Below are 26,423 nucleotides of genomic sequence, written 5' to 3' on the forward strand. Positions count from 1 at the left end.
TATTTGCCTGGACCCTTTTTAGTTGGAGATGCTGGGAATTGAACCTAGGACCTTCTGCTTACCAAGCAGATGCTCTACCACTGAGCCACCGTCCCTTCCTAAGGTTCTTGTCTTACCCAGGCTCCATCCCCAGATCTCCAGGAGTATTCCAGCTTGGATCTGCCAATCCTATCCCCCATTCCCCACCAGTGGCCAGGGGGAACCCGGCAACCCTAGTACGGTCCAACCCATAACTTCCTAGCCCTGTTCATGAAGGAATGCTGGCACAGCTTTACAGCTCTCCTGACACTGTGTCTATCTATTTCAAGCATGCTTATTCAGTACCTCCAACATTTGCAAGACGCTCTGTACTATACACAGTCCTGCACAGGCCCTTCTCTTGTCCACATCATGGCAGACATGGAGCAGCTACCATTATGCACATAGATCCAGGTGGGCAGCCGTGTTGGTCTGAAGCAATAGAACAAAGTTGAAGTCCAGTAGCACCTTTAAGACCAACAAAGTTTAACTCAGGACGTAAGCTTTCGTATACATGCATACTTCATCAAATAATGAAATGGGATACAATGAGCAGTGCTACATGTAGCTGGTGGACAGTGATTAAGCATGCAAAATAGTACCAAGTTAGAATTCAGTAGAAAAAATGTTGGAAATTAACAGTTTGTTTGCCAGAATTTCTTTCAATTTGTTAATTTCAACATTTTTCCTATTGAATTCTAACTTTGTACTACTTTAACCACTGCTCATAAGCCACATGTAGCACTGCTCATTGTACCCCATTTCATCGCCTAATGAAGTGTGCATCATACAAAAGCTTACATTCTGAATAAAACTTTGTTGGTCTTAAAGGTGCAATTGGACTCCAACTTTGTTTCATTATGCAATGGAAGGAGGAGAGCTGATGCACAAAAGCTGTCACCGTATTGCAACTTATTGACACCCCCCTCAAGTTCTCCAGTATCCTCTTAAACACAAGTGAAGCCCTCCCTGATCTGACCTTCCCCTCCTTTGCTGCCACCATACCTGTTCTAATACTGTCGTGGAATCAGCAAGAGCTGGGGGTGGGGGGTCCTAGTGAGGTAGAAAATGTGCACACCTTTGCGAGACAAAAATTTAACGGAAGGGGGAGGAGGAAGGGAGGAGTTGCTGTGTCAATCACAGTAAATTTCTGCTCGTGTTTATCAGGCAAGGCTTCCAGGCATGGCAAAAAACAGAAATAATGGTGCAGTGATCAAGTGGTCAACTCCAATAGTTTAGTTCAACTGGCAGCTGCCTCGTCAGGAAAAAGGAAAACGGGTGGCAACCCCACCCATATTTACGCAGGTCGGATTTTTATTATTTTTTAATTTCAAAGCGATACTATGGGCTGTTTTCATAAATGACATAAATATACCCATTCTTTAAAGACAAATGTTGACAACAATTTCCCTCCAACCTCCGCAGCTAGCCTTTCAGGGGCCGCTACAGCCGCGCCTCCCCCTGTTGCCATAGAAACTAAGTGCAGGAGCCCCACGCAGCGCGCCAACGCCAGCTTCGATTCCACGTCTTTTATGCGTGCTCGTCCTCGCCTACCTTTTGGGCACGCGCACGCCTTCCTCGCCAGCGTCGCCGTACTACCGCCACGCTCGCGCTGAGGTGAGAGAAACAGTTGGGGAGGGGAAAGGGGAAGGGGCGGCGCGGCGCGGCGGGGAGGAAGCGTGTGGTTGTTCAACTTACCAGGTCGTTTATGAGATACGTAAAGGCCACAAAGCCGTCCGTGGGCGCTAATCCAGATACGGACGAGTAACAAGAGCGTGCGGTTGGGAAACGGTGTCCCTTTGGCAAAGTGGTTGTGCGCATGCGTCGGTTTGGACCCGCGGAGACGCAAGCGCGATAAGCTTTTGGAAGGGCTGTAGGCGCGCTGCGTGGGAGAGCGTGTCTGCCATATTGCTGTTACTGCGATCTGCCTCTCGATCCAGCAAATGCTGTATTCTGGACTCTGTCGCATGGTGTTCACTGAGGCTTGTTTCCATCTGTACGGCGGGACTGGCCTCTGAGAGATCCAAAAGAGCGGACTGCACCGATTTTCTAGAAGTCGTAGTGTGCCTATTTCCGTAGGCTGATCGAGTGCAGACTTGGGGCCATTGGGGCCCCTTGAAATAAAGGGACATAGATGGGTATAATTATGTATAGCACCAAGTTGCAAGTCTTTTGAAAATAAAGAGATCATGTTCATAAACATAATAATTTTATAGCCTGCTACTTCTAGAAGATGCTTGAGATGATTATCAAATAAGGATGTCAGCATCCCGGTGGGACCTGGGGACTCCCTGGAATTACAGCTCATCTCCAGACTACGGAGACCAGTTCTCCTGGAGAAAATGGGTGCTTTGGAAGGTGGACTCTATGGCATTATACCTGAGCCTCTGCACCCTCCACCCCAAATCTCCAGGAGTTTCCCAACCTAGAACTGGCAATCCTGACCCCACTGGTGACCAGAAAGGAACTGGCAACTTTAGCATCAGATGAAATAACAAAACCCCTGAGGGGCTCAGTAAACAAAAGAGCAGTAATAGCGCCAATTATGCTTATTGTTTAAAAAGCAGGCAGTAAACCAGTAGTATGAAAGCAACATTAAAAGTGAAGGGTGAACCTAGGTGAACAAAAAATGGTTTGGCCTGGTGCCTAAAAGGCAGGCATATAAGCAAGTGCTGGATGAGCTTCAAGGTGGAGGAAAATGCATAGCTGTTTTCTACCTTGGCTGTTTACTGCCTAAGTGCTCTGACACAAAGTGGTTTCTGAACAGCGCAGGGTACCACCACTGAGAAGGTCACGTTGATGGTTGCTTCTGTGGGTGTAGGCATCAAGAGGTCCTTGAGATGATGGTCTTAATTGGTGAGCTGGAGAGTTCAGAAGGAGATTGACTTTCAGGTAAGAACATAAGAAGAGCTCTGCTGAATCAAACCAGTGGTCCATTTAGTCCAGCATCCTGTGTCATATAGTGGCCAGCCAGTTACTGTGGAGGGCCAATAGCAGGGCATAGAAGCTGCGGCAATCTCCTGATTTTGTCTCCTGGTGTTGGTATCAGAGTTCTGCCTCTGAATGTGAAAATTCCATGGCTAGTAACTGCTGATAGGCCTATCTCCTGAGAATCTGTTGAATCCTCTTCTGAAGCTGCCTGTGCCAATAGCCATCACTACATCTTCTGGCAGCAAGTTCCACATGTTAATCATTTATTGTGTAAAGAAGCATTTTCTTCTATCCATCTCAAATCTACTTTCATAATTCTAGTTCTAGTATTTTGGGAGAGGGAGAAAATGTTCTCTTTGTCAATTTGCTCCACTCCATGTATTATGAAAATGATGCACTCTGTCATGTCCCCCCCTTAGTTGTCTCCTTTCAGCAAGGCTTTTTTTGTAGAAAAAGCCCAGGAGGAACTCATTTGCATATTAAGCCACACTCTGACACCAAGCCAGCAAGAACTGTGTTTCTGTGTGTTTGCTAAAAAAAAACAAAACAACCCTGCCTTTCAGAAGTCTTTAGCCTTGCCTTCTATCAGTTTCTCAACCTCATTCATAATTTTATGAACCACTGTCATGTCTCCCTTATCCATCTTTCTTGTGGACTGTCCAGCCTTTTCTCATAGGAAAGGTCCACCAGCCCCCTAACCATTTTGGTTGCTCTCGTCTCAACTTTTTCCTACTCTGTGATGTGCTTTTTGAGATACAGGGACCAGAACTGCACACAGTATTCTAAATGAGGCCACACCATAGATCTATTCAATGGCGTTATAATATTGACTGTACCAGATCCTAAACTGTAAAGTGTGTTGTGGTGTTGGAGTAGGATTTGGGAGACAGAGGTTTAAATACCTGCTCTGCTATGAGGCTTGCTAGGTGACCTGGATCAGTCAGTCTCTTTCAGCCTAACCTACTTCACAGGGTGGTGATGATGGTGAAGGTAAAGTGGAGGAGAACAGCGTGTGCTGCCTTGATGTCCTTGGAGGAAGGGCAGAATAAAAATGTATGACATAAATAAAGGTAAGAACCAGCAATTTAAATTGTGCCGGTAATACATAGACAGCCAGTGCAGATCTTTCATCACAAGGGCGATACTGTATAATTTTAAGCATCATTAATCAATATGCACTTCTACCTCTTCTTATAGTTCCAAGGGATGAGAGGGCAATCACCAGAAGTACACACACACAAGCGACATTGACGAGGCTGTGGGTAGCCAGCAGGGAGCTGAATAAAGTGTTTAAATTAAGGAATGCATTTGCACTTCCCTTTAATATGGTCCTTCTCTTTCTCATGGATATTTATGCAAGGGGGTTGTTTCTGGAAGCCAATACCGAGGTACCAACATTCCAGTAGCCCCATAGTTGCTTTTTGATGGTCCGTACTATCTCTCTTATCATTGGAAATTACTTTCTTGCCAATACATCTGCTTACATGGTGGGGAGGAGGGGAGCCGGGTTCAAAAAAGGCCTGCAGATTTTTGGCAAGGTAGATAGATGCACATGAATCTGAATATTTAGTTTCTGAATCTGTCTGTCACTTGGAGATGAGATACAAAACTAATATAGAAAGGTCATGAACTTGACTTTATTTTGCTTACCCCCATTCTTTTGCTGTTCGGTTTGCTCTTTCATCAGAACAGACGATTAAGAAAACCTGAAAATTGTGTGATGTGATCCCCCCCATTGCCTGGAAGTTCCTCCTTCCCTTTTAAAAAGTCTGTTGGATTTGGGTACTCAATACATTTGAGCTAAAGTTTCTGGCAGAATTTTCAAGGCTCATTTAAAGGCCTCTGCTCTGCCAGTAAGACTTTCTCTATGCAGTATGTACACTTAACCCTTTGCATGATGCTTTCATTCATTATGTCATTATCTTGCTCCGAACTCTTTCACTGACAGGAGTGCATAAATCAGGTTTAGGTCTCTGCAACTTAATGGATTCAACAGTATTGCAGGAATCCCTGCAGAAAATGCATAGCTGTTTTCTACCTTGGCTGTTTGCTGCCTAAGTGCTCTGACACAAAGTGGTTTCTGAACAGCCAAACAAAATAACACAGTGAATAGTCTCACATGATGGCCTGTAAAGCAGATGGCATCATAAATTATATTTTCACTGTAATGACCCTGCAGCATATGACAAGATAAATGCCTGGCTCCTTCCATGATTCAGAGCAGTAGCTTACCCTTGCTGAGAACTATCTGCTGATTGGACTGACTAGGTGTTTGAAGCCCCTTACTGTGCCTGCAGTGTTTTGATCAATAACTGAAAAGGTGCAGCACAAAGATAACAGCATTTGTGTTAGAAAAGTGAATGGGTAGTGTGAAGAAGTTAGCAAATCAGAGATGCAGCTGGCCTTTCTGCCCGCAACAAACTACTGTTGTCATGTTGGTGGTTCTTTTCCTTCCTCATTGTTTTCTGGGATATGCCTAATTTTACAATTAAGCACCAGATTATGACCTTCTCTTCTTTCATTCTCAGTACTGTAGACTGTCCTGTCTGCTTGTCTTGGTTCTCAGTGTTCAGTCTGAGTTGTGTGAACTGCATTGCATTTGCTTCTGATCAAGAAAGGAATCTGGCGGGATAGGACATGGGAGCAGCAGAATCTTCTTATTCCTAGAACAAGAATGTGTGACCTGAAACTGTTTAAATGGGTAGGGGGTTGGCTTTGGTTGTACCACAGGACCCACTCTTGAAAGGAGCCTTCTGGGTGGTTTCCCTAGTGTCCTCTTTAGCCAGTGGTTCACAGTGGCATGCAGGACGAATCAACCCCACAGGTCATGACCCATTGCGACCTGTACTCCTGGCATAATCTGTGATATACAGTCCTTTGGATTTTGCCAGAGGGTAGTGATTCCCAAAAGCATTTGGTGGGGCTGTTATCCACAATCTAATAATTCATAACATGGTACACACGTTCTTCCTTGGAGGTTTTTAAACAGAGACTAGATGGCCATCTGACAGCAATGAAGATCCTGTGAATTTTATGGAAGACTATGTAAAGTGTCATATCATTGCAGTTCCTGTTCACTGTGGATATGCAAATACTGGAATACAATTCAAATACTGAGAAAATACTGAGGATACAATTCTCAAATGCAAGAGAAAGATGCATTTCTGTCTCTAGGGGGCACTGTGGTTGTCACGAGAATGAAAAAGATTTCAGGTTCCTTTTTGCTTGTGGGCTTCATCTTGTGCCTGTTGTTGGTGGATCTGTTTCTGTCCTCTCAGCTGTTTGTACTATGGAGGAGTAGGAGGATAGAGGAGATAAAATAATGTTCTTAGTTTATGATGGATTCTTTGGGGGGGGTGCCTGCTCTCATAAATTGGCAAAAGAGTTACCTTATAGTTCAAGTGTCTTCTACATTTCAAGACCTTGTAGTTCCGTTTGTATACAAAAAATAAAATTTAGAAAAGTAAATTATTTTTTGAGTCAGCTTTACTTTTAATATTTCAAACATCATACTTTATGCCATGCTGATTTAGGCATACTGCCTTTTATGTTCCCAAAGTTACAAAGTGTCTTTCAATCTGTAAATAATACTAATATTGTATTTTTTTTTTTTTTTCCACATATTTCAATGGGGGGGGGGGGGGTCATGGCTTCAAAATTTCCAGAAATTTTACATCTCTAACCCGGAGAGAACACTAAAATCCAAATTGAGCTATTCCCATCTGCAAATGTACTTCTAGGAGAGAGGTCTGAAATATACAAGATAATAAACAAGTTTTATTTGTGGTGCCTGTGTTTTCTTACAATGTGGACACAGAAACCTTTCTGAAAAGCAACACTGGAGCCTTATGCTTTATAAGACTCTCCTGTGTTTGAATAGGGATAGCCTTCCTTGCTTATACTAGATCAGCCTTAAAAAAAGGGAACTCGTGAAAAAAAAATGGTTTCCTTGATTGGATTAACTGACTCTCCCTGCTGCTTCAAGCTTTTGAAGATGCATTTCCTCCAGCAAACGCTTGGGAGTCTTGCTGAGCCATTGATCAGGTAGTCATCAGAGCAGGAGTTTACACAGATGAAATAGGCAGCTTGGCTCATAAAGGTGGAGGCAAAAAAACAACAACCCTGTTACTTATAATGGTTGGTGAATCCAGAATAAATAATGGAAACAGTGGGTGCCTTGGTGGGAAAAGAGTCATAGCTTGAACTTTTTTTTTTTTTTTGTAATGTTCTACATCAAAGACTTCAAATGGGATTTCTTTGGATCAAGTGAGTAGTGAACACATCAAGACAGCAGACTCTTCTTAAGGGATTTGTAACATGTGGCTTCAAAATAGCTGGGCCAGTACAATAAAAGGGGAAAATACAGTTTTTAATAACTGCAGTGTTGTGTGTGGAGTTCAGGCTGCTGGGGTGACGGAGTTGGGGTTGACACAGTTTTAAGATCACCTCCTCCCGTTTCCACACAGGAAGCATCAAAAGGGAATAGTAGGCTGGTGCTTTTGAAGATCTGCCTTTTGAAGAAGGTGTTTTAAGGAAACATTACAAGTTTTCACTAGTGGTGCTTGCACTGGGTTTTTGCATTCTTACCCCCCAGTTTGCAGGTTGAATGAAAAGTCTATATTGGCTAGAATTTTCTATTAAGAGTTAAAAAGAATGTTTTTCTATTTTTACACTTAATTGCACTTGCAAGCCACTCAGTAGGTGTAATGGCATTTGTAGAGCCTCTTGTATGTATTCTTGGGTATTGGCACTGAAGAAGTCCATTGCATTGAGTTAGTCATCCTGCTTCCCTCCCTGATACTCAGTTTTCATCAGGTATTTGAGTGCCAGACAAGTAGCCATGTTAAATAGTCTGTAGTGGCAAAAACCCAAATCTTTTTGCATGGAAGGAGCTGATCTCCTGAGCAGAAAAGATGCGCACATCTTTTCAAGGGCTGACCTGTATTACATCATGGGTGCTTTCTTCAAGAGGCTTACATGCACAAGAGCATTGGATCTCTTGTTCATATTTATTTTAAGGCAAGTCTTATTGTTTGTGTACATGGGCTTCATTTATAAATGATGCTGCAAAAGAAATAGGTTCTTGAGTACAAAATGCCCACACTGTTCATGTTTGGAACTAGCATATTCTTGGCATTGTGAAGCTTAGGGTTTGTGGATCTGATGACTGCCTCAGTGGGGGAACCTCTTGTAAATAGTTCCGAAGCTTAATAAATGACTATGGGCAGCAACTGTGGCTTGGTAGAGGGTTTCTGCCTGGTATGCAGAAGGTCCCAGGTTCAGTCCCTGGCATCTCCAGTTAAAATAACCCAAGTGGTAGAGGCTGCTACCAACAGCCCTGTGGCGCAGAGTGGTAAAGCTGCAGTACTGCAGTCCTAAGCACTGCTCATGACCTGAGTTCAGACCTGGTGGAAGCTGGGTTCAGGTAGCCAGCTCAAGGTTGACTCAGCCTTCCATTGTTCCGAGGTCAGTAAAATGAGTACCCATATTGTTGGAGGGGGGGGGGGAATGTAGATGCCTAGGGAAGGCAATGGCAAACCACCCCGTAAAAAGTCTGCCGTGAAAACATTGTGATGTGATGTGACGTCACCCCAGAGCCAGAAACAACTGGTGCTTGCACAGGGGACTACCTTTACTTTAGAGGCTGCTACAAAATCTTCACTTGGAAGAGCTACTATCAGAGCAACGTAGACAGGTCTTGCCTTGATAGACTGATATATGACCCACTATAAGGCAGTTCGATGTCTTCCAAATTAAACTTATTGACCTTAAAGGCCTTAAAGTACCACAAGACTCTTGTCTTGCCGAAGAGACAAAGCTAGAGACCAATAGCACCTTTAAGACCATTATTCAGGATGTGAGCTTTTGTGTGCGTGCACTTTTCAGAGAGATCCTGTTTGGCAAAGTGTGCATGCACATGAAAGCTCACATCCTGAGTAAAACTTCCTTGGTTTTAAAGGTGCTATTGGACTCTGTCACATTGCTTCAGACCAACACGACTACCCACCTGGATCTGTCTTGCAAGGGTTAAGGGTTTCTAGGTTTCGGGTGCCACCACGTGGTGAAATTGTTTATTGCACTTTATAAAGAAACATAAATATCTTGCAAGCATACTGCTGTTGTTTTTTCTTTTAATGGTGCTTGGAATATGGGATGAAAAAAAATCAAGAGCTAGAAGTTGAGAACAGCTCAGTGACCACATCTATCAGACCTAGTAAATATTCATGTGCATGCTGCAAAATTAGAGTGTGTGCTGCTGAACCTGTTCCATGGAAGCAGAGGCTGTTTGTTTGGTATCTATTTGCTGCCTTTTTGTCTAAAGAAGTCTGAATGTTCCTTTTTCAGTAATTCCTTTAATGTCATCTGCTTTTGAATCAGAATGCGCGGCTGGATATGAACCATTGAGCTCTGTCTTCCCCACCAGCTCTAGGTGAGCTTAGATGCACTTACATGCCCAGCCATTGTCTTTGAAGGCAGGCACCTCCATGCTTCCCATGGAGAGTCCATTAGCTTCTCTCCTCCCCAGAGCCGTGGTGCACAGCATTGAGCAGGTACAGGCATTTCCAACCCTTGAAGGCTGCTGGTTGTTTTCACAAAGGGTATTTTGTCTCTTCTCAGTGTGTTCTCCTTTGTGCGGCACATCATGTTTGCACTGCAGAAGAATTTCTTTCTATCACCGTGGGTGGTGTGACTTTAAAGGGGGAGGCAGTCCTGGCTCCCCCAGCTCTTCATAGCTGCGGGTAGCTGGAAGCACAGCTTTGGTTGGTGGACAAAGTCCTTCCTTGGTGTGAAGATGTCTGTGGTGGTTCTCTAGTAGCATGTATGTCTGCCAGCCTTCATTCACTCCACTGAACTTTAATTCACATCAGCTGAACCTTCACCAGATTGATTGTGTTCAAACCATCTGCAGTCTCTTGACCCAGACTTTATAGTGATACAAAAGAGCAAGAGTCCAGTAGCTCCTTAAAGACTATCAAAAATTTGTTAAGTCATTCACGAAATCTCATCCCCTGCCACAATTTTTGGTAGTTTTTAAGGTGCTCCTGGCCTCTTACTCTTTTCTTCTGCTACAGGCAGACTAACGTGGCTGCCCATCTTGATCTAACTATATAGTGAGTTCCAGAAGTTGGAGGGCAGCTTGGCTTTCCATCTTGATCTAGTGCCTGCCTTGCCTTGTTGTGCAAACTGAGACTTCGATCCTGTGCCAGCTTTCTTGGAATCAGAGCTCATAAAACAACAGTAACTCACTTGGAATGGCAGTGTAACCTTTGGTTTTATGTATAGCGGCCCTGGGAGCCCTGAAAGTTTTCTACAGTGTGGTCTTTGGGGTGAAAAAACTGCCATTTCTGGCTCACAGCAACATTCTAATACTTTGATCTGTATTCATAGACTGCATTCCTAAACAAGACATGAAAGCATTTCTTGCTGAAATTGAATGCCAGCCTATAACTCTATGCTCTTTCTTCAAGAAAGTTTTTTTTTTATAATTGCAGTAATTTGTGATGTTGGCAGAGCAAGTCTAGGATAAGTATCTTCATTTCTATTCAAACATAGGACAAATCTTTTGCCTGGATGCATGTATTTGGTATCTAAGGCTATTAATATATATGACAGCCAGAGTGGGGTAACTGTTAGAATGTTGGACTAGAATCTGAGAGCCACGTTTGAATCTCCGCTCTGCCGTAGAGGCTTGCTGGGGTGACCTTGTGGCAGTCACACGTCCTCAGTCTAACCTACCTCATCTGGTTGTTGTATGGATTCAGTGGAGGAGCTGGGAACAATGGAAACTGCTTTAGGGAGTAAGGCACAGTATAAATAGAGTGAGTAATTGAATGAGGACTGGTTACACACTGCATGGATTGTTATCCCCCTCACTGCTTCTGATGCTAGTTTGCTTCAAGCCAAGCTTAGCATAATGTCTTCTCTTAATTTGAATATCTCCAGTCATCATTACCCAAACAAAATGTCCTGTTTCCCATGGCAGTGTGCAACCAAACATTCCCCACGTGGTGCACAACAAACTATGCAAGCATGAAGTAAAAAGGATACAGGTACACACAAAATAAGTGACGCTTTGTGGCTGTCTAGTTAGTAACAACTGTTTCATTTGAATCTACAGTATATTTGCATTTAGGTTAGTAGTTGGTATGCTTGGTAAGTGCTGCTGAGGGGGTGTTCTCTCTTAACTTGGGATTTGTCTCTTGCCTTCAGATTCTCACCAAGCAAAATGGCGGCCTCTTCTTCATCCTCTTCAGCCGGTGGCGTTAGTGGGAGTTCTGTAACTGGATCCGGATTCAGTGTCTCAGACCTTGCCACGCCGCGGAAAGCTCTCTTTACCTACCCCAAAGGAGCTGGGGAAATGCTAGAAGGTAAATTTTGTTGGTCATTTGAGTCCATGTAGCCAAGAGAACTCTGCTGAGTGTAAAATGTCTATTCTTGTGCCCCTCCAGTGGTTCCTGGGGGTCATTGCAGCAAAGTAGATTTTTCTTTGAGCAGGCCAGGAAGAATTGTGTTAGTTCTGCCCAGCTGTCTGTAAATCAGTACACCATGAAGAGGCGTACTCCAAATGAGCTCTGAAGTTGGATGAAGTTTGTTCTCATGACCCATATTGATTGCTACAACATCAGCAGAACAATGCCTGGAGAGAGAGTGCCAATCTATCAGGATTTGGAATGTTCATTATGTATTGTTTGAATCTTCCTCCTCCCAAGATTCACTCCACTTAATTATATAGCACATTAACAAGGTTTGCCAGGTATTAGCCTGGAGACTGCCTGTCCCAAAACCTCGGAGCTCCTAAAGGGAACACATGCCACCCCAGCACCGGCTGTTCACATGGTCCTTCCCCCAGCTTTCTCTCCCACCTGTTGGATCTAACAGGATTATTAGTGATGCCGCACAGAATAGTGAAAGGGGAGAAGGGGCAAAAGAGCAGAATGGGGAGGCACTGCAGCTGTTGCTTGCTCTTTTGCTGCTTCCAAGGAGTTATCAGTTTAGCTAGGGGGTCTGCAGTTCAACAATTTCTGTTTTGATTCTGTATCGGAAAATCCGGAAGAGAACGATTATCGTTTTCATTAAATATTGGAAGTATTGTTATTGTTTTGGAAAGTCATCTTGAGGAACTCCATTTTTAAATTGATGTTGGAACAATGGATGAAACAGATATTTATGCCTGTTCTGAAATTATAAAAGTAAATGAAAATGATCTTAAAGTGACTCCTGCCCCAATAGGGAAGGGGAAAGGAAGTATAGCACGGTTCCCAGATGGTGCACAGTGCATTGGGGCTTAAGCTTCAAAGGGCCACTGTGACAATGAATGGTGGACCTTGCCTTCTGGAGTCTGAGGCCAGGTCTTCTGCCCCCTGAAAACTGAAGGGCTTCACTGGCCACTCCCTGGCTTCTGCTTTTACCTCCCTGACACAGTTCCCAGCCAGAATCGGGAATATTAGGGATTGCCTTTTGATGTACTGGATACTTCTGATCTGATACCAGAAATATTGGGCATTTTTTCAGGTTAGAAATATACAATTACAAACCTCCACATTTGGCAATCCTACCCATAATGGATCTGGGTGGCATTTGGTGGTTTTGTTCTTGCTCCTTCCTTTTTGCTTACATTTTTACCAACTACAGTCAGTGTAATCCTTGGGATCAAGAAAGAAGGAGCAAAATCATCTTTTAAAATGTCAATTAAACGTTTAAATGGACACTTACAAGGAATTAAGTTTGGGGGTAATTTCACTGACGTAGAGTGCTGCTGAGGTGGTGTTCTCTCTTAACTTGAAGTTAAGAAGTGAAGAAACCACACTACTGAAGTTTGGGGGTAATTTCACTGACTTAGAGTCTTTGTTTGGACTGTACTGGGTATGATCACAGCCTGAAAGATCATGTCAATTCCAGGTATGATGTGATCTGTTTTCTCTGCATCATTTGATGAGTGGCCTCCTCATTCAAATTTAGGCAAAGGGATTTAAAAAAAAAATGAAGGATCCGGGCTCCTTAGAAATCGAGATTTATCCCAGCTAGGCCAAAGCTGCCTTATATTTTAAGCCAAATGAATTCTGGCTAGCCAGACATTGGTCTGCAGGACCCTGATCCTGAAACATGATGTAATTTATTTTGATGTAGCTTTCCTTCTCATAAATGATTCAAGTGTAGTAACAGAACAAGAGAGGAATCTTTCTTCTACTATTTGAATTGCAAAGTGTCTCTGAATTGCAGAGTGGCTATGGGAAGACAAATTGTTGTGTAGCCATTTATTAAATTGTCAGAACTGACTTTGGAGTTGTGTTGCCTTTGCATCTGTATACCTTCCTTGATGCTGAAGCATTTTGTTGTTGTTCTACCGTCCCCCATAGCACAGGCTCTGGGGACTTTCACTCTAGCAGGTGATTCACCCACAAAAGGATGTACCTTCCAGCTGCCGGTTTTGAAATTCAGCATGCCCTCTATTTTGCTATTGGCAACAGTTTCTGAGCACCCTTTTTAAAGCTGTTTTGGCTGAAATAACCCTTTCTGTGATGGAACCTGAAACATGCTCAGCCAGTGTGGGTTAGGGGCTGGAGAGCTGGTCTAGGTCCTGGGATGTCCAGCTTCATAGCCCACTCTGCCGTGAAACTCACTGGGTGACCTTGGGCCACTCATTTTCTGTCAGCTTAACCTACCTCACAAGAGTGTTCTGGGGATAAAACAGGAGGGGACAGAACCATGTCTTTCACCCTGAGCTCCTTGGCAGAAAGGTGGTAAACATGCAGCAAATAAATAATTCCCAACCATCTTGTTCTGCAGTCAGAAATGCATAGGAAGCTGTTGCCATCAGATAGTCAAATGTTTCTGCCATCATTTATCTAATTTTTTAAAAAAATACCCAGCAAGTTGAGGTGGAAGTGCTCTTTGTGCAGAAGACATTGCAGGATCAATGAGCATAACTATTCACCGCCACTGCTATTGTTCCTTTTTTCATGAGAAGCCGTTGTTTCTTCAGAGTTTTATGGAGAACTGAGGAGGAGGGTGCCCTATGCCTGTAAAAATCATCCCAGCATTTTGCATGAGTAACTGCTGTGTTCCCTGTTGATGTGCTGCATTCATTATATACTGTGTCTCCAGCCTAATTTTTTTTTAATGTTCATTGGCAGCTACAGCAAACTGTTGGGAAAATTAAGATGAAATGCTTGTTCTCTTGTTTAATAAGCCCCTTGAACGAATTAAAACATGGGATTAAATTTAGTGTTACTGGACAAATGGATGCAATCCACCTGACCAATTTAAGCAATGTTGTATTTAGAAGGCTTGGAAGGATAGGAATGCCATTTGCCCTATCAGATGAGGCATGGGAAGCGATCCAGCCGGCACTGCTGCTGTGTTGTTGCCTGGAGACACTTCAATAGGCCTTGCGCCATCGGCCTGCTCACTGGGGGCGTGTGTTATTCTAATGCAATTCCTAAAGCAGCTGCCCTTTTATTGGCTGTATTGCTAATGCCGTGAAGGCTCTCCTGCAGAGAAGATGTGGGTGATAAGCCAGAGGGTGATATTTCATGATCAGTCAGATTTACCCTCTGCTGCTGCCTTTCTCTGTTGCAGGTCAGATTCTGAGATGGGATCAGCTGGAGTTGCTGGCCCAGGCATTCCTATTGTAGGGGCTCAGTTATTCCTGTTTCAGAGTTTTTGCAACCTTCATGGTAGAATAAGCTTGTGTCTCCTGTATGCCTACCAACGGGCCTTGAGAAAAAATCCCCACCCCTTTAACAGAGGCTGAGTGGGATGCTATTTCCCAGGTGACATTATTTCTCTCCATGCCAGTGAAAAGCTTCACCTGCCCATTCCCATAAATTAAACGTCCCTGGAAGGGGCAGGACATCTTGGCTTCAGGTTGTAGGCAGCCCTGGCACATGTCTTGTTGTAACCAACAGTTCTGAGAGGGCTAGAGCAGGAACAGAATCCTGATTCTTCAGAATGCCTCTGTTTAAAATGCTGGCTGCAGCTTGGCAGCCTCTCCAAAGAACCCGTGTTGTTTCACCTCATCATCTAAGAGAAGTTTTATAAACCATCTTTTGTCGTTTCCTTGGAATCGAAGTCTCTCTGATTCCTTTCCTTTTGCATTGCACCATCAATTCAGCTTGTACATTGGATAGCGATCCCTGGTTTTTCCTTGGTAGGTGTTGGCCAGAATAATCTGCTGCCTGCAGTACTGCAAGTGGATGATAGGTACTAATATTGCTGAGATATGGCCTGACTCTGAAAGCTGCTTCTCCCTGGATTTTCAGGAAATCTGAGGAGAGTGTCTTCCTCCCTCTCTCTTTTTAAATTGCAATTAAGAATAAATGCCTTGGCTACCATTTCTGCTGAGCAGGAGCACAAATCCCATGCCTGTTGCTTAGCAGTCCTATAGAATTTGATGGGCACTTCCTACAAAGAGGAGAAGGCCATGAGGTTACCACCAGTCCTCTGTCCTCAAACTGCATTGAGGTTGCTCTGATCTCTCGGTTACTGTTCTGGGTGCCCCAGCAGCAAATTATAAAAGAACACAATGGCAGTGTAAACGAGGTATAAACATACAATTGACAGCCACAGCGATCACTGCCCCCCCCCCCCATCAGACATGACACTGCTTACTGTTCCTGAAGAGAAGGCGGCAATCAGTGTGCAGCAAAGGGAAGAATATCTTGGCAGCTGCGATCCCCCTCTTTAGCCACCCTGGAACATTCTGTCACTGGAAGAAGGCCACACTGTTGCCTTTGTCAGAGGCCTGCATGGTTGACTAGTTGGTAGGATAGCCGCAGGCACTTGGCAGGATCCAGTGCAGGCGTTTGAATCCCCCAGCAGACGGTCATCTTTTCTGGGACCAAACAGGGAAGGAAAAGTGAAGCACACACATCATAACAGCCAGTCCACTCCATAGCTTGGTTGGTAGGAGGCCTGCGTGTGGGGTCCCCAGGAGAATGGTTTGAGTCACATTTTGCAAAGGAGATGGAAGGGAGCTAGTTTGGCTAAATATATATATATACACACACACACACCACAGCAGCAAGGTCAAACGCATCAGCATGATGGGAAGGATGGAAGCAATGAGAGAATGTGTTGGATTACCATCCTTGTATGGATGTCTGGTTTCCACAAGACAATGCTGCCTACTTTTGGGGAGTCCTAAAAGCAGCATTTACTCTAGATGGGGAAACAGGAAGGCATCAGCACTAAAACTTGGCCTTCCTGCTCTAAAGTGAATCCAAGCCTCTCTGCTACAGGAGAAGACAGAAGCAAAGCTAATGCTGGATTCTCCGTTGTCTGCCAAGCAGCTGACCCATGGCATCATTTCACATGCTTCCTCCAGAAGCATTAATTGCTCCCATGGATTCTGACCCAGTTCTGAAAGAGATCTGTGAAGATCTGCAGCTCGGGATCAAATTAGAGATTATGTTTTTAACAAGTTGAGTTGGGGTTCCCTTCACTTACATTCCCTTTGTCAGTTGGCAACTGCTGGGAACTAAGTTCCTAAGTGGAGCAAGGGCCCAATTCAGATGAGGAACAAGACACAGGGAAGCCACATATGCTGCTCCCCCAGCAAAGCATGTAATGTCCTCTGGGGCTGTTTTCAAGTCAGGGAAATGGCACAGGGAAGAAGGCATGTCCTCCTGTGCCATGTTCCCATCCTTAATGAAGCCTCTGCAGCACTTGGGAATTTAGTTCCCAGCAGTTGAATAAATTAATTAAAGTTTTATTTGCGGTCAGAGACTATTAATCATAAAAGTCCAGTTGTCTAAGGGGAATGAGAGATGGGCATCAGGAATCCCTGAGGTATCTCACTAAAAAATGTAACATCTAGTTTGGCCCTCAGCTTGCAAGAAGTCCCAGGCTTCATCCCTGGCTGTGGTCTTGTAGGACAGGGGTGGCCAAGGGTAGCTCTCCAGATGTTTTTTTGCCTACAACGCCCATCAGCCCCCGCCAGCATGGCCAATGGCTGGGGCTGATGGGAGTTGTAGGCAAAAAACATCTGGAGAGCTACCCTTGGCCACCCCTGCTGTAGGAGAATGGCCTAGGAAAAGGGGGATGCACACACTTGCTAGAGACCACCAATATGGCTAGTTCAGATTACTGTCTGATGAAAGCATTCATGCCTCTTGTGTACTTAATAACCTTCATCTCATCTAACCTGATCTTTCCTGTTGGTTGATGTGATACTCGTCCAGTGGGAGTTCTGTTGAAACTCAGTTCCCAGCTACCATTCTGTTCCACATGCCCTGGATCTAATGCTGCAAGGATCAATAAAGTCACCTCTTAAGTACTTGGCCAGAAGTACCAATTGGAGTGCTTAGCATTGAACACCAATATGTTTGTGCCCACCTCTAGTTCATGGTGAGTGCTTACTTGGACTGAGAGATTTGTGGCCATATTATTTCTAAAGTTCCTCTCTGTTCCAGAAAACCACTTACCATGTGGCAAGGGAAGGGGCTGTTCAAGAGACAGAAGTTCAAAAGCCCCCCTTGGGCAAACAGAACTTCAGGCATTTTAGCCGGTGGCCAGAATCCAATTTTACAGTATTTTCCAAAGTTTGTTGGAATGATAATGACGCAGTCATCTTCTTGTTTAACATTTCTAGAGTCATCATTCCCTCTTGCATTGTGGGTTTTTTAGCGTGTTCAGCCACAGCTACATGAACTGTGACATAGCCATGAAGTTAATGGGTACATTGTTCCTCTGACAATTACGTAGCATTGGCTGAAAGAAGACAGGTAGTGACTTCTTAGATTTGGTGTGGAAAATTCTGAGTTTTTTTCTTAAGTTATTTCCTGTCTGGAGAAATCTAGCTTTAACAGGATTTAATTACAGATTGCCGTGGGTTGCAAGACACCTTGTGGTGGTCAGGGTGCGCAGCGTCCATGATGGCTATTAAGCAAACAAGGGATTACGTCACCCATTTCAAAGAAAGGTGATATCAGAAGTTTGCAGCTGATTTCTGAGCTGCGCAGTTGGCTGGGTTGGGTTAGTGGCAACACTCTCAGCTTGGAAATATATAGCGCTCTTGTCAGCTGAACACTGCAGAGTCGTTTTATAGCAGCAATAACAAGAGTGGGCACAATCCAGCCAAAAGTTAAAAACTAAGTCATGCTGAAATAACTAGATTTAAAGGTGCAGTGGATCGTGAGGTGGCTAATAATAAATTGCTAGGCATTAATGCCCCTAAACATCTTTTACTTTGCTGAGTTACATGAGAACCGTCTGGCAGAAGCAAGATGTTTCTCCTTGGAAGGGCTTTTTTTGTGCTTTGAATTATGCCTTCGGCAGCTTCTGACAGCTATAAGTGCATCATTTATCTCAGCTGTGATACTGACCTTAATACTGTGTTGCCAAGTTCCTCCCGTCTGCACATTGGAGGTCAGCTGTAGGTGGGAGTCTTTTCAAATTAACATTTTGTGTGTTTCACAAATTGGGACTTAGCCCAGGAAAATACATCTAGAAAATAAATACTATGATCACCATCCCTCTTGTCATCCCCTCCTCCTCCCCAAAAAAGAGCAGTATGTAGGACAACTCCCTTGGAGTCAATACAGTCCTTCTTGTTCCCACCAGACCGCTGTCAGCCTACTGCATTATGACCAGGCTGCTTGTCAAGGCCCTTTTGGACTTCCTGGAAGTTTCCAGTGGCTTATTCTTCCGCTAACCCTCCTCATAGGGAAAGCAAGGCACTTGGTATGTCCGAGTGGGATGTGTCCAGTAGACCTTGCATGTTAAATATTGTTAGATGCTGTCTTGAAGGTTGAAGCAATCATAAGCTTCAAGGCACAGTACACAGGCATTTATTTGTGTAGTATCCTCTCACCATATCCTACTTTAGGGGGGAGGAAGCTTGCCATTAGACCCAAAGTCCTCCAGTCCTTACAGGCTGACTTCCCAGCATAATATTTTCACACCCTGTCAGTCCAAAGCAAGAGTGAGCCTGGTGCATAAAGCCACCAGGTGCCTTGCAGGCTAGAGAATGCTGACAGGATGTGAAATCAGTTGAGCTACACATTACTCAGGAAGACAAAATGCACATTTAGCTGCAAAGCGCTGTTGCTAAAGTTCAGGCTGTCTCCCAGGCCTGAGTGCAATGATCAGGCCCTGAGTGTGAAGCAAAACCCATCTTTATCAGAAAACTAGAATAGCCCCCTCCACACCAGCTCTCTAGATGTAACTGTTGCTGGTGTCTCGGAGGAAGACACACACAGGTAAGAAATGGAGTGGTTTACACCAGAGGCATTTGAGTAATTTATGCTCTGCCTTTCCTTTAAGACTCTTGAGGTAGTTATTTTTTTAAATGTGCAGTAAAACTGAGCAGCAATCCTAGGAAGCACATTCATGAAAACCATTTCACACCTCAAAGAGTCCAGAGGCATCCTCTCCCCTCCCCATCCCCACTTTCTAGCTTTAATATAGATCAGCTTTGTAGCCATTCAGTCTGATCTGTTCTGCTATAACTCTCTTTCCCTTCCCACCATGAGTTACTTGGTGAGTGCAGTCTCCTGCTAGCCTCCTTTCCCCCAAGTTAAATTAGAAGAATGTTCCAGTTGCAACTGACTTATCCCTCCCCCCATCTTCTTATTGCATCTCCCATCCAAGGACTGACTGCTTAACAACCAAGTTTTGGGCTATTTGGACCACTCCAACAAACCAAGTTATCCATTTAATGGATATGTATACAGTTCTCTTTTTTGCCTCGGAACCTGGACTCCATTTCATAAACTTGTGTGAAATTGCATTATGCCATCCTGAGCTCGCTTGCGAGCTAGGACGTGGTATAAACTGAAAAATTCAATTAAATTAAATCTTTAACCCTCTCAGGCTCAGGACTCTGGTTTAATCCCAGGGTTCCTGGGAGCAGGCCACATCACAGTGGCCCCCAAGTTGTAGAAGTCATGTTTAAATCTTCCTGAGGAGTGGGCAGACCTCTGTGTACATAATCAACATTCCTTGCTTGGACATACACCCTTTTTCTTTCTTCCTTTTCTCCATGCTTCTGTTTCTCTTAAAAGAATCCTAAACAATAAATATGGCGATGGTGCTGCAGTGACCTGCTGCTACCCAGTGGTGGACTCCAGCTCATCCATTAAAGATCAGTGCTCTGAACAGAAGGCAACTCTAGGGCAGTGAAGGAAGGGGCTGAAAGGCAGCTGAAACCAAACCCCAGATTTAATTTTATATGAATGGCGTGCAAATCTAAGCTCAGGTGCTCTGGTATACAACCTGCTCTTAAGTGGGTCTTGTTTCCATGGAAGTGTTCTTGGGATATTGGCCTCTTCTGTACAAGGGAGGTTTTAAGATTCCTCTCCAAGGGGGAAAGATGACAAGTGCATTGTTTTCAAGAAGTGATGAGGCTATTTGTACATCTTGCAGGATTTATTCCAAAGATTATATGATGGCCCATAGTAGTGGTGGATTGGTAATGAAAAGGTTGGAGACTCTCTGTGGATTTGACAAGTATGTATCCTCATTCAGGTCTCTGCGACATATGTATTTGCCACCTGCTAAAGAATGGGCGTTGTTGCCGGTATCCCATTGACTGCAGGATTCTGCCTTGAGAAGCTTCAATGCGTTATGTCTGATCCTTCAAGAAGGCAACTGGCTAGATGTTCTTCTCTGTTACAAATGAGCCATCCATAACTTGTCTTAATGGCCATACCTGGTAGAACAGATTTTCTTTGGAATGAAATTCACCTATCACCCCCCCCCCCCTTCTGTTCTTGGACACTTGACATGATGCTCTGTCTTACACCCGCATCAAAGTCCCCTTCAATCTAAATTGAAAGCATAGTGTGTCTGTGACATTTCCAGGAAACCATTGAATTGTTTTCTTTTAAGAGCAAGGTATTGTTGCTTTGTACTTTAATGAGATTGAGTTGAAGACAGTTGATATAAGAAAGTTTAGTTGAGAGTGAGTTTTCTTTCCTTCACAAGTTTGTGGGTGTTTGGAGAGGATGTGAGCTCCTCTGTATCTGCTCTGCAATGTTTTGGAGTACTAAGAATGAGCAGGTGAGGTGGCACAAGGAGCAAAGCCTTTGATGTACTCATTCTTCACTGTATTTATACAAAGAGTGGCTCAGAGGAGGACACTGTTCTGGTCTTCCCAGGAATTTGTTATACCTCAGGGGATAGTATGTTGAAGTGAGGTGACCTCAATTCAATTTGGCCATGAGTTCTCTGGGTGGCCTCAGCACAACTGGGAAGAGTATTAGCTTGCCACACTGGATGTCTGTGGTGTCTTAACCACTGTAGGATTGCTGATTTACTCTCTCATATGACTGCAGCCTGGTGTGTCCTATGCATACCTCCCCGGCTGCCCCTCATACTACTGAGGGAGTTGTGTGGGTGTCATCACAGTGTATTAACTGGCCCTTGGAGCTGTTGCTCCCCAAGAAAGGAGAGAAGCCTGTTCTACTTTGATTTTTGCTTCTCACTGATGCAATCAAAGGAGCCCAGTGCACCATTGTTCATGAAACATGCCTTGCTTCTTGGCAAGTGCTTGGACTTAACTAGTGTTGGCTGGGTTCTTACTGCTGAGTCAACTGGTTCTCATATGAAGCAGCTGGAAGCAGAGTCAACTGGTTCCCATATGAAGCAGTTAGAGGCAGCCTTTCTCCCAGAGGACTACTGAACTTGACAAGAAGCCAAGAATTGACTAGAAAGTTCAGCGTGGTCATCTGTAATTTCAAAAGAGGAAACCTCTAAAAAGTAAAGGGATTAAGGGAGATCAAGAAGTCCACTCAGATGTTTTCAGGATGCTTGGAGGTTGTTTAAAACAATAATAGAAAATTTTCAGAGAACGTTTGCTTTGGTTAATGTTTGAAATGTTTATACCTTGCGTTTTCACCACTGATCTCCAAAGTGGCTTACATGCCCCTCTTGAAACAATATGAGAGAGCCAATTTGGTGTAGTGGTTAAGTATGTGGACTCTTATCTGGGAGAACAGGGTTTGACTCCCCACTCCTCCACTTGCAGCTGCTGGAATGTCCTTGGGTTAACCATAGCTCTCACAGAGTTGTCCTTGAAAGGGCAGCTGCTGGGAGAGCCCTCTCAGCCCCACCCACCTCACAGGGTGTCTGTTGTGGAGGGAGAAGATATAGGAGATTGTAAACCACTCTGAGTCTCTGATTCAGAGAGAAGGGTTGGGGTATAAATCTCCAGTCGTCGTCGTCTTCTTCTGAAGAGCCTTGCAAGCAGCTGGTTAATATGTTCTGCCTCATAATACTAAGGGAATCCAAACCACGTTAGGTTTTATTCCTGTGCCTAGAAAGAAAGCTATGGTACTGGGTGTTGCTGCAATGGGTGGGGGAGAGGTGGCAGAAAGTCACACAGTTTAGATGGACATAGACATGATACACAGCTTTTGGGGAAGATGATGACAATTTCAGAATTAAATTGCTTTTCTTTTCTAGATGGCTCGGAGAGATTCCTTTGTGAATCAGTTTTCAGCTACCAGGTTGCATCTACATTAAAGCAAGTGAAACATGGTGAGTATCCAACATAGTACAAAGCATCACTAGCTGTTTACAGTAGAACCTGCACAATAGCAATACATCTTATGCAGATGGCAAAACCTCATAGAAGGGTGTGCTAGTTTATGTCCAGTGAACACATCTTTTTGCAGTAAGCTATTATTTTTGTAGTTTCATCTAGGCAGTCTTTGGGGAGATAACATCTACCTTCATGCTGTACAATATGTGTCAGTGGCAGAAATTCTGCACTCACCAGGAAGTCTCAAGAGTAGCAATTTTGCCATTAATAAAACACTCCTCCTCGGTTCTGAGGTTGGGTATTTATTTATATCATCTCTGCATCTCTCCCTCCTGGCTCTTGTGGTTTATGGGCGGTTACATGTTTCTAAAGTGCTACCAAGATGGAGAAAGACCTCTAAAGTGTTTTATTGTTTTGTGGAAGTTGATAAGCCTGTTAGCGGGCAAGATCTAACTCTTTATATATGGAACTAGATAATTGACTGTTCCAGCCACATTCTGTGGATCAAGACGTTGGCCAAGAAACCTTCAAATACACTCTGGTTTTAAAGTCCCTTGCAGATCTTCATCATGACAAATGCAGTTTTGTTGTTTGCCTTCTTGGCCTTTTAGGGAATGGATTATACAAATAAGCCCTCCTTACATTTAGTAAGGCAGTTGGTATGATTTTAATCTAGAGCCTTAATTTGTTTCATGAACGCAGAAAGATCTGAAATATTTTTTCCTCCCACAGAGGAACTGGGGAGGGGGGTGTCTTGCAATTTGGGACATGGTGTCAGTAACATTTGCTTAGGGCTTTCACAGATAGACACGGCTCCTCTTGTGCCTAACAGACTGTTAGAAAGACTGCATCCATTGCCAGACAGTCAAGTTGACTAATCACCATAAAGAGTGGCATGTTGCGGCTCTCTTTGGTCATCTTAGTCTGTTAATTTTCTTGGCACAATGCATCTTTTTGGTTCCTGTTTTTATAGGACAACAGCCTTATAATTAGTGTGGCGTCTGTGGAAATCGGGACCACAGAGGCAATAGGAACTGAAGAAAAACAACGAACTCACTCGGTGTACAAAATAATTCTCTATGTAATTCACAAAATGCATTGTATAGTCTTAAATAACAAATCAATGATGCAGCAAAAAGACCATCCAGTGCACTGTACAATTACTGTCCAAAAGACTTATTGACATTTAAACTGTAGTCCAACGATAAAAAGAACTGGTCCAATTTCATTTTGGATATGAACTATCCTTCTTCAGGGGACCGTCTTCCGAATTCTTAGGTTCAGTAGAGTTGAAGTTCCATATTGTTTTTCTTCACTTTATAATTAGTGTGGAGCTGCTTTGGGGGCAAGTGAGAGGTCTGATGATTCTGATGGTTTTCTGATCTGTAGAAGAAAGCGATCGCTTAGTGCTGAAAGCCATCCGTTTATATAAATTAAATTGTTTAGCAGAGCTAGGATCCCAACTCATATGAGACAGGATGGTTATGAAAAGCCACAACTCCTGTGGCCAAACAAATGGCTTTGGACACTTGCTCTTCATGGCGTGCCTGGAAATGTGGCAGAAGCTTAAGAACATAAGAGAAGCCATGTTGGATCAGTCCAGTGGCCCATTCAGTCCAACACTCTGTGTCACACAGTGGCCAAAAAAAAGGAGGTTCACAAGTGGGGCTAGAAGCCCTTCCACTTTGCCACTCCCCCAAGCCCCAAGAATACAGAGCATCACTGCCTCAGACAGTTCCAATAATATGCTGTGGCTAATAGCCGCTGATGGACCTCTGCTCCATATTTTTATCCAATCCCCTCTTGAAGCTGGCTATGCTTGTAGCCACCACCACCTCCTGTGGCAGGGAATTCCACATGTTAATCACCCTTTGGGTGAAGAAGTACTTCCTTTTATCTGTTCTAACCCAACTGCTCAGCAATTTCATTGAATGCTCACGAGTTCTTGTATTGTGAGAAAGGGAGAAAAGGACTTCTTTCTCTACTTTCTCCATCCCGTGCATAATCTTGTAAACCTCTATCATGTCACCCCACAGTCGACGTTTCTCCAAGCTAAAGAGCCCCAAGCTTCAATAGAATGGACAACATGTATTTGGGAGAAATGCCAATATAGAAAAGTAGGAACATATATAGAAAAGCTCTTTGGCATTCTCCAGTTTCAGAGTAGGAGCAACGTGAAAAATGTGAGTTGTGAGGACAGGGGTGTGGAGTAGATGAGAGGATAGACGGGAGGTTATCCTGTTGCTTTGAAGTATCCTTATCCCTTGTGTAACAGCAATGGTGAATTATATTTTTGCTCTTGTTTTTTAAAAAAATGTAATTTTTTAAAAAAATATATTAAACTGTGGAAAGGTTGAAATGGGCTTACCAATGTGTGGAATAAAACTTTCCTGTAACTGTGATGCAAAAACTAACTCAAGCCCATAAAAAGCATTTCATTTAGAAAGCCTAATTGAAAGTTGATTGCAAATTACAGTTGTTTTTTTTCTCTTTATAGATCAGCAAGTTGCTCGGATGGAAAAACTTGCTGGTTTAGTTGAAGAACTGGAAGCAGATGAATGGAGGTACAGGCCCATAGAACAGCTTCTGGGGTTCACTCCTTCGTCGGGTTAAAAGTCTGCAGTTTGTTGTTGCAGAAAAATAAAGCACTTGCATAACTCTGGTCTAAAGCACTTGGATACTCTCCCAGCAATGTGGTAAAGAATAATCTATGGTGGATGTTTCTGTTATCAGATCCAGTGAATTGCAACCGCACAAGAGTTTTGCAAAACCTTTTCAGAGCAGCCTTTGTTTCAGGAGGGTGTGATTTCTGTAACTAAGAAGCTGCAATCTGTTTTGGAAAAGAATCTGTTTGGCTGAAGTGAGAGTTTTGTTAAGCTCTCTTGAACGGCAAAAGTGGATGCATGCTCCAAGCACATCAGTGTAAAGCATCCAGAGTGAGAGGCTTGCAGGATTAATTCATCAAGAGGACTATTGCCCTGCCGGAGAAATGACTGCTGACACCAAGAGCTACTTCTCAGTTCATTTTCAAGCCCTGCAAGAGTATGAATCTTGTAGTCTTTGTTTGTGAGGCAATGAGAAGGGGGCGATGAAAGTGAAGGGCTGCACATTATCTTGTAATAAGCACTCCAGAGGAAGTAGTAGAGCTAATAAAGCAGGGAGATCAAATTCCTCTGCGTTCTTCTTCTTGTCTCTTCTGCTGTCTCTTTGTTCACTTAGAGTGCTACTCTCAGGGACTTCCTTTCTTCCAGCTGACTCCTTCTCTTTCCACTTCTTTGCAGTAGTCTCCATGAGGGCAAGGTGTGTTCATCTGTCCTAGCCTAGATGGGCAGAGAGAATGCCTGCTCTTTCCTTCCTATGATAGTATGGAGTTCCTTAACAATAAAGGACATCCTTTTTCTCTGAAAACAACAAGCCTTGTGTGGACTTTATTCCTGTAGCAGCCTTTTCCCCTTTTGCTGTGCAAATGAGCACAGTGCAAAGAGAAGCAGTGCGTGTTTAGACTTGCAACCAAGGAGTCAAACCAAACCCAAAGTGGTTCAGAGAGGCTTTTCTCAGCAAGGAGGAACTGAACGTGGATCTAAAATCTCTCTTGTCACTTTGGACCAGAACTAGAACTGAAGCCTTCAATATAAAAAGTTGTAAACAGCTCAGTAGCTAGAATCTCTCTGATGCCTTTTGAGAGGTGGTGAGAGTTCCTCTCTGGTACAGCTATATCTGGAGAACCCAGGTTTCCCAATGAGTCACCTGAAAAGAGGAGAAGGGGTGGGAGAGATTGGTAGAGAGGGCCCAGGGCTGGTAGTCCTGGTGCCAAGGTAGAGGCTTGTCCAACAAGGCCTCAGTGTGGAGGATTCCTAAACTGAGGCTAGACACTCCTCCTGTATTCTGGGCACTGTATTACCTACTTGCTGCCATATCTAAATGGGGTAAATTCTTATCTTTTTTCCTAAGTTGGTAGGGTTTCTTGAAAGGTAGAGCCCTAAGAAGT

General features: G+C 43.8%; 2 protein-coding genes across 3 annotated transcripts in view; one reads left to right on the top strand and one right to left on the bottom strand.

Moving 5' to 3' along the window:
• The window catches only part of ASCC1 (activating signal cointegrator 1 complex subunit 1), a 109,784-nt gene extending 107,919 nt beyond the window's left edge, over nt 1-1,865 (bottom strand). Inside the window, exon 1 of the mRNA XM_060241199.1 lies at nt 1,717-1,865. The gene's annotated coding sequence lies outside the window, so the exon portion shown is untranslated. The remainder of the gene's footprint in view (nt 1-1,716) is intronic.
• Nucleotides 1,525-25,843, top strand: ANAPC16 (anaphase promoting complex subunit 16). 2 transcript variants are annotated; one of them, XM_060241200.1, is made up of 5 exons: nt 1,633-1,647; nt 2,850-2,910; nt 11,161-11,318; nt 22,357-22,431; nt 24,933-25,843. In XM_060241200.1, the coding sequence occupies exons 3-5, from the start codon at nt 11,177-11,179 to the stop codon at nt 25,046-25,048; spliced, it is 333 nt and encodes a 110-aa protein (XP_060097183.1). In that variant the 5' UTR covers nt 1,633-1,647; nt 2,850-2,910; nt 11,161-11,176; the 3' UTR covers nt 25,049-25,843. The 2 variants fall into 2 exon arrangements, with proteins under 2 accessions (XP_060097184.1, XP_060097183.1); XM_060241201.1 differs by lacking the exon at nt 2,850-2,910 and having other exon boundaries at nt 1,525-1,635.
• Nucleotides 25,844-26,423: the final 580 nt, after the last annotated feature.

Source organism: Heteronotia binoei, chromosome 6 (assembly GCF_032191835.1).
Source record: "Heteronotia binoei isolate CCM8104 ecotype False Entrance Well chromosome 6, APGP_CSIRO_Hbin_v1, whole genome shotgun sequence".
In the NCBI taxonomy this organism is placed as follows: Eukaryota; Metazoa; Chordata; class Lepidosauria; order Squamata; family Gekkonidae; genus Heteronotia; species Heteronotia binoei.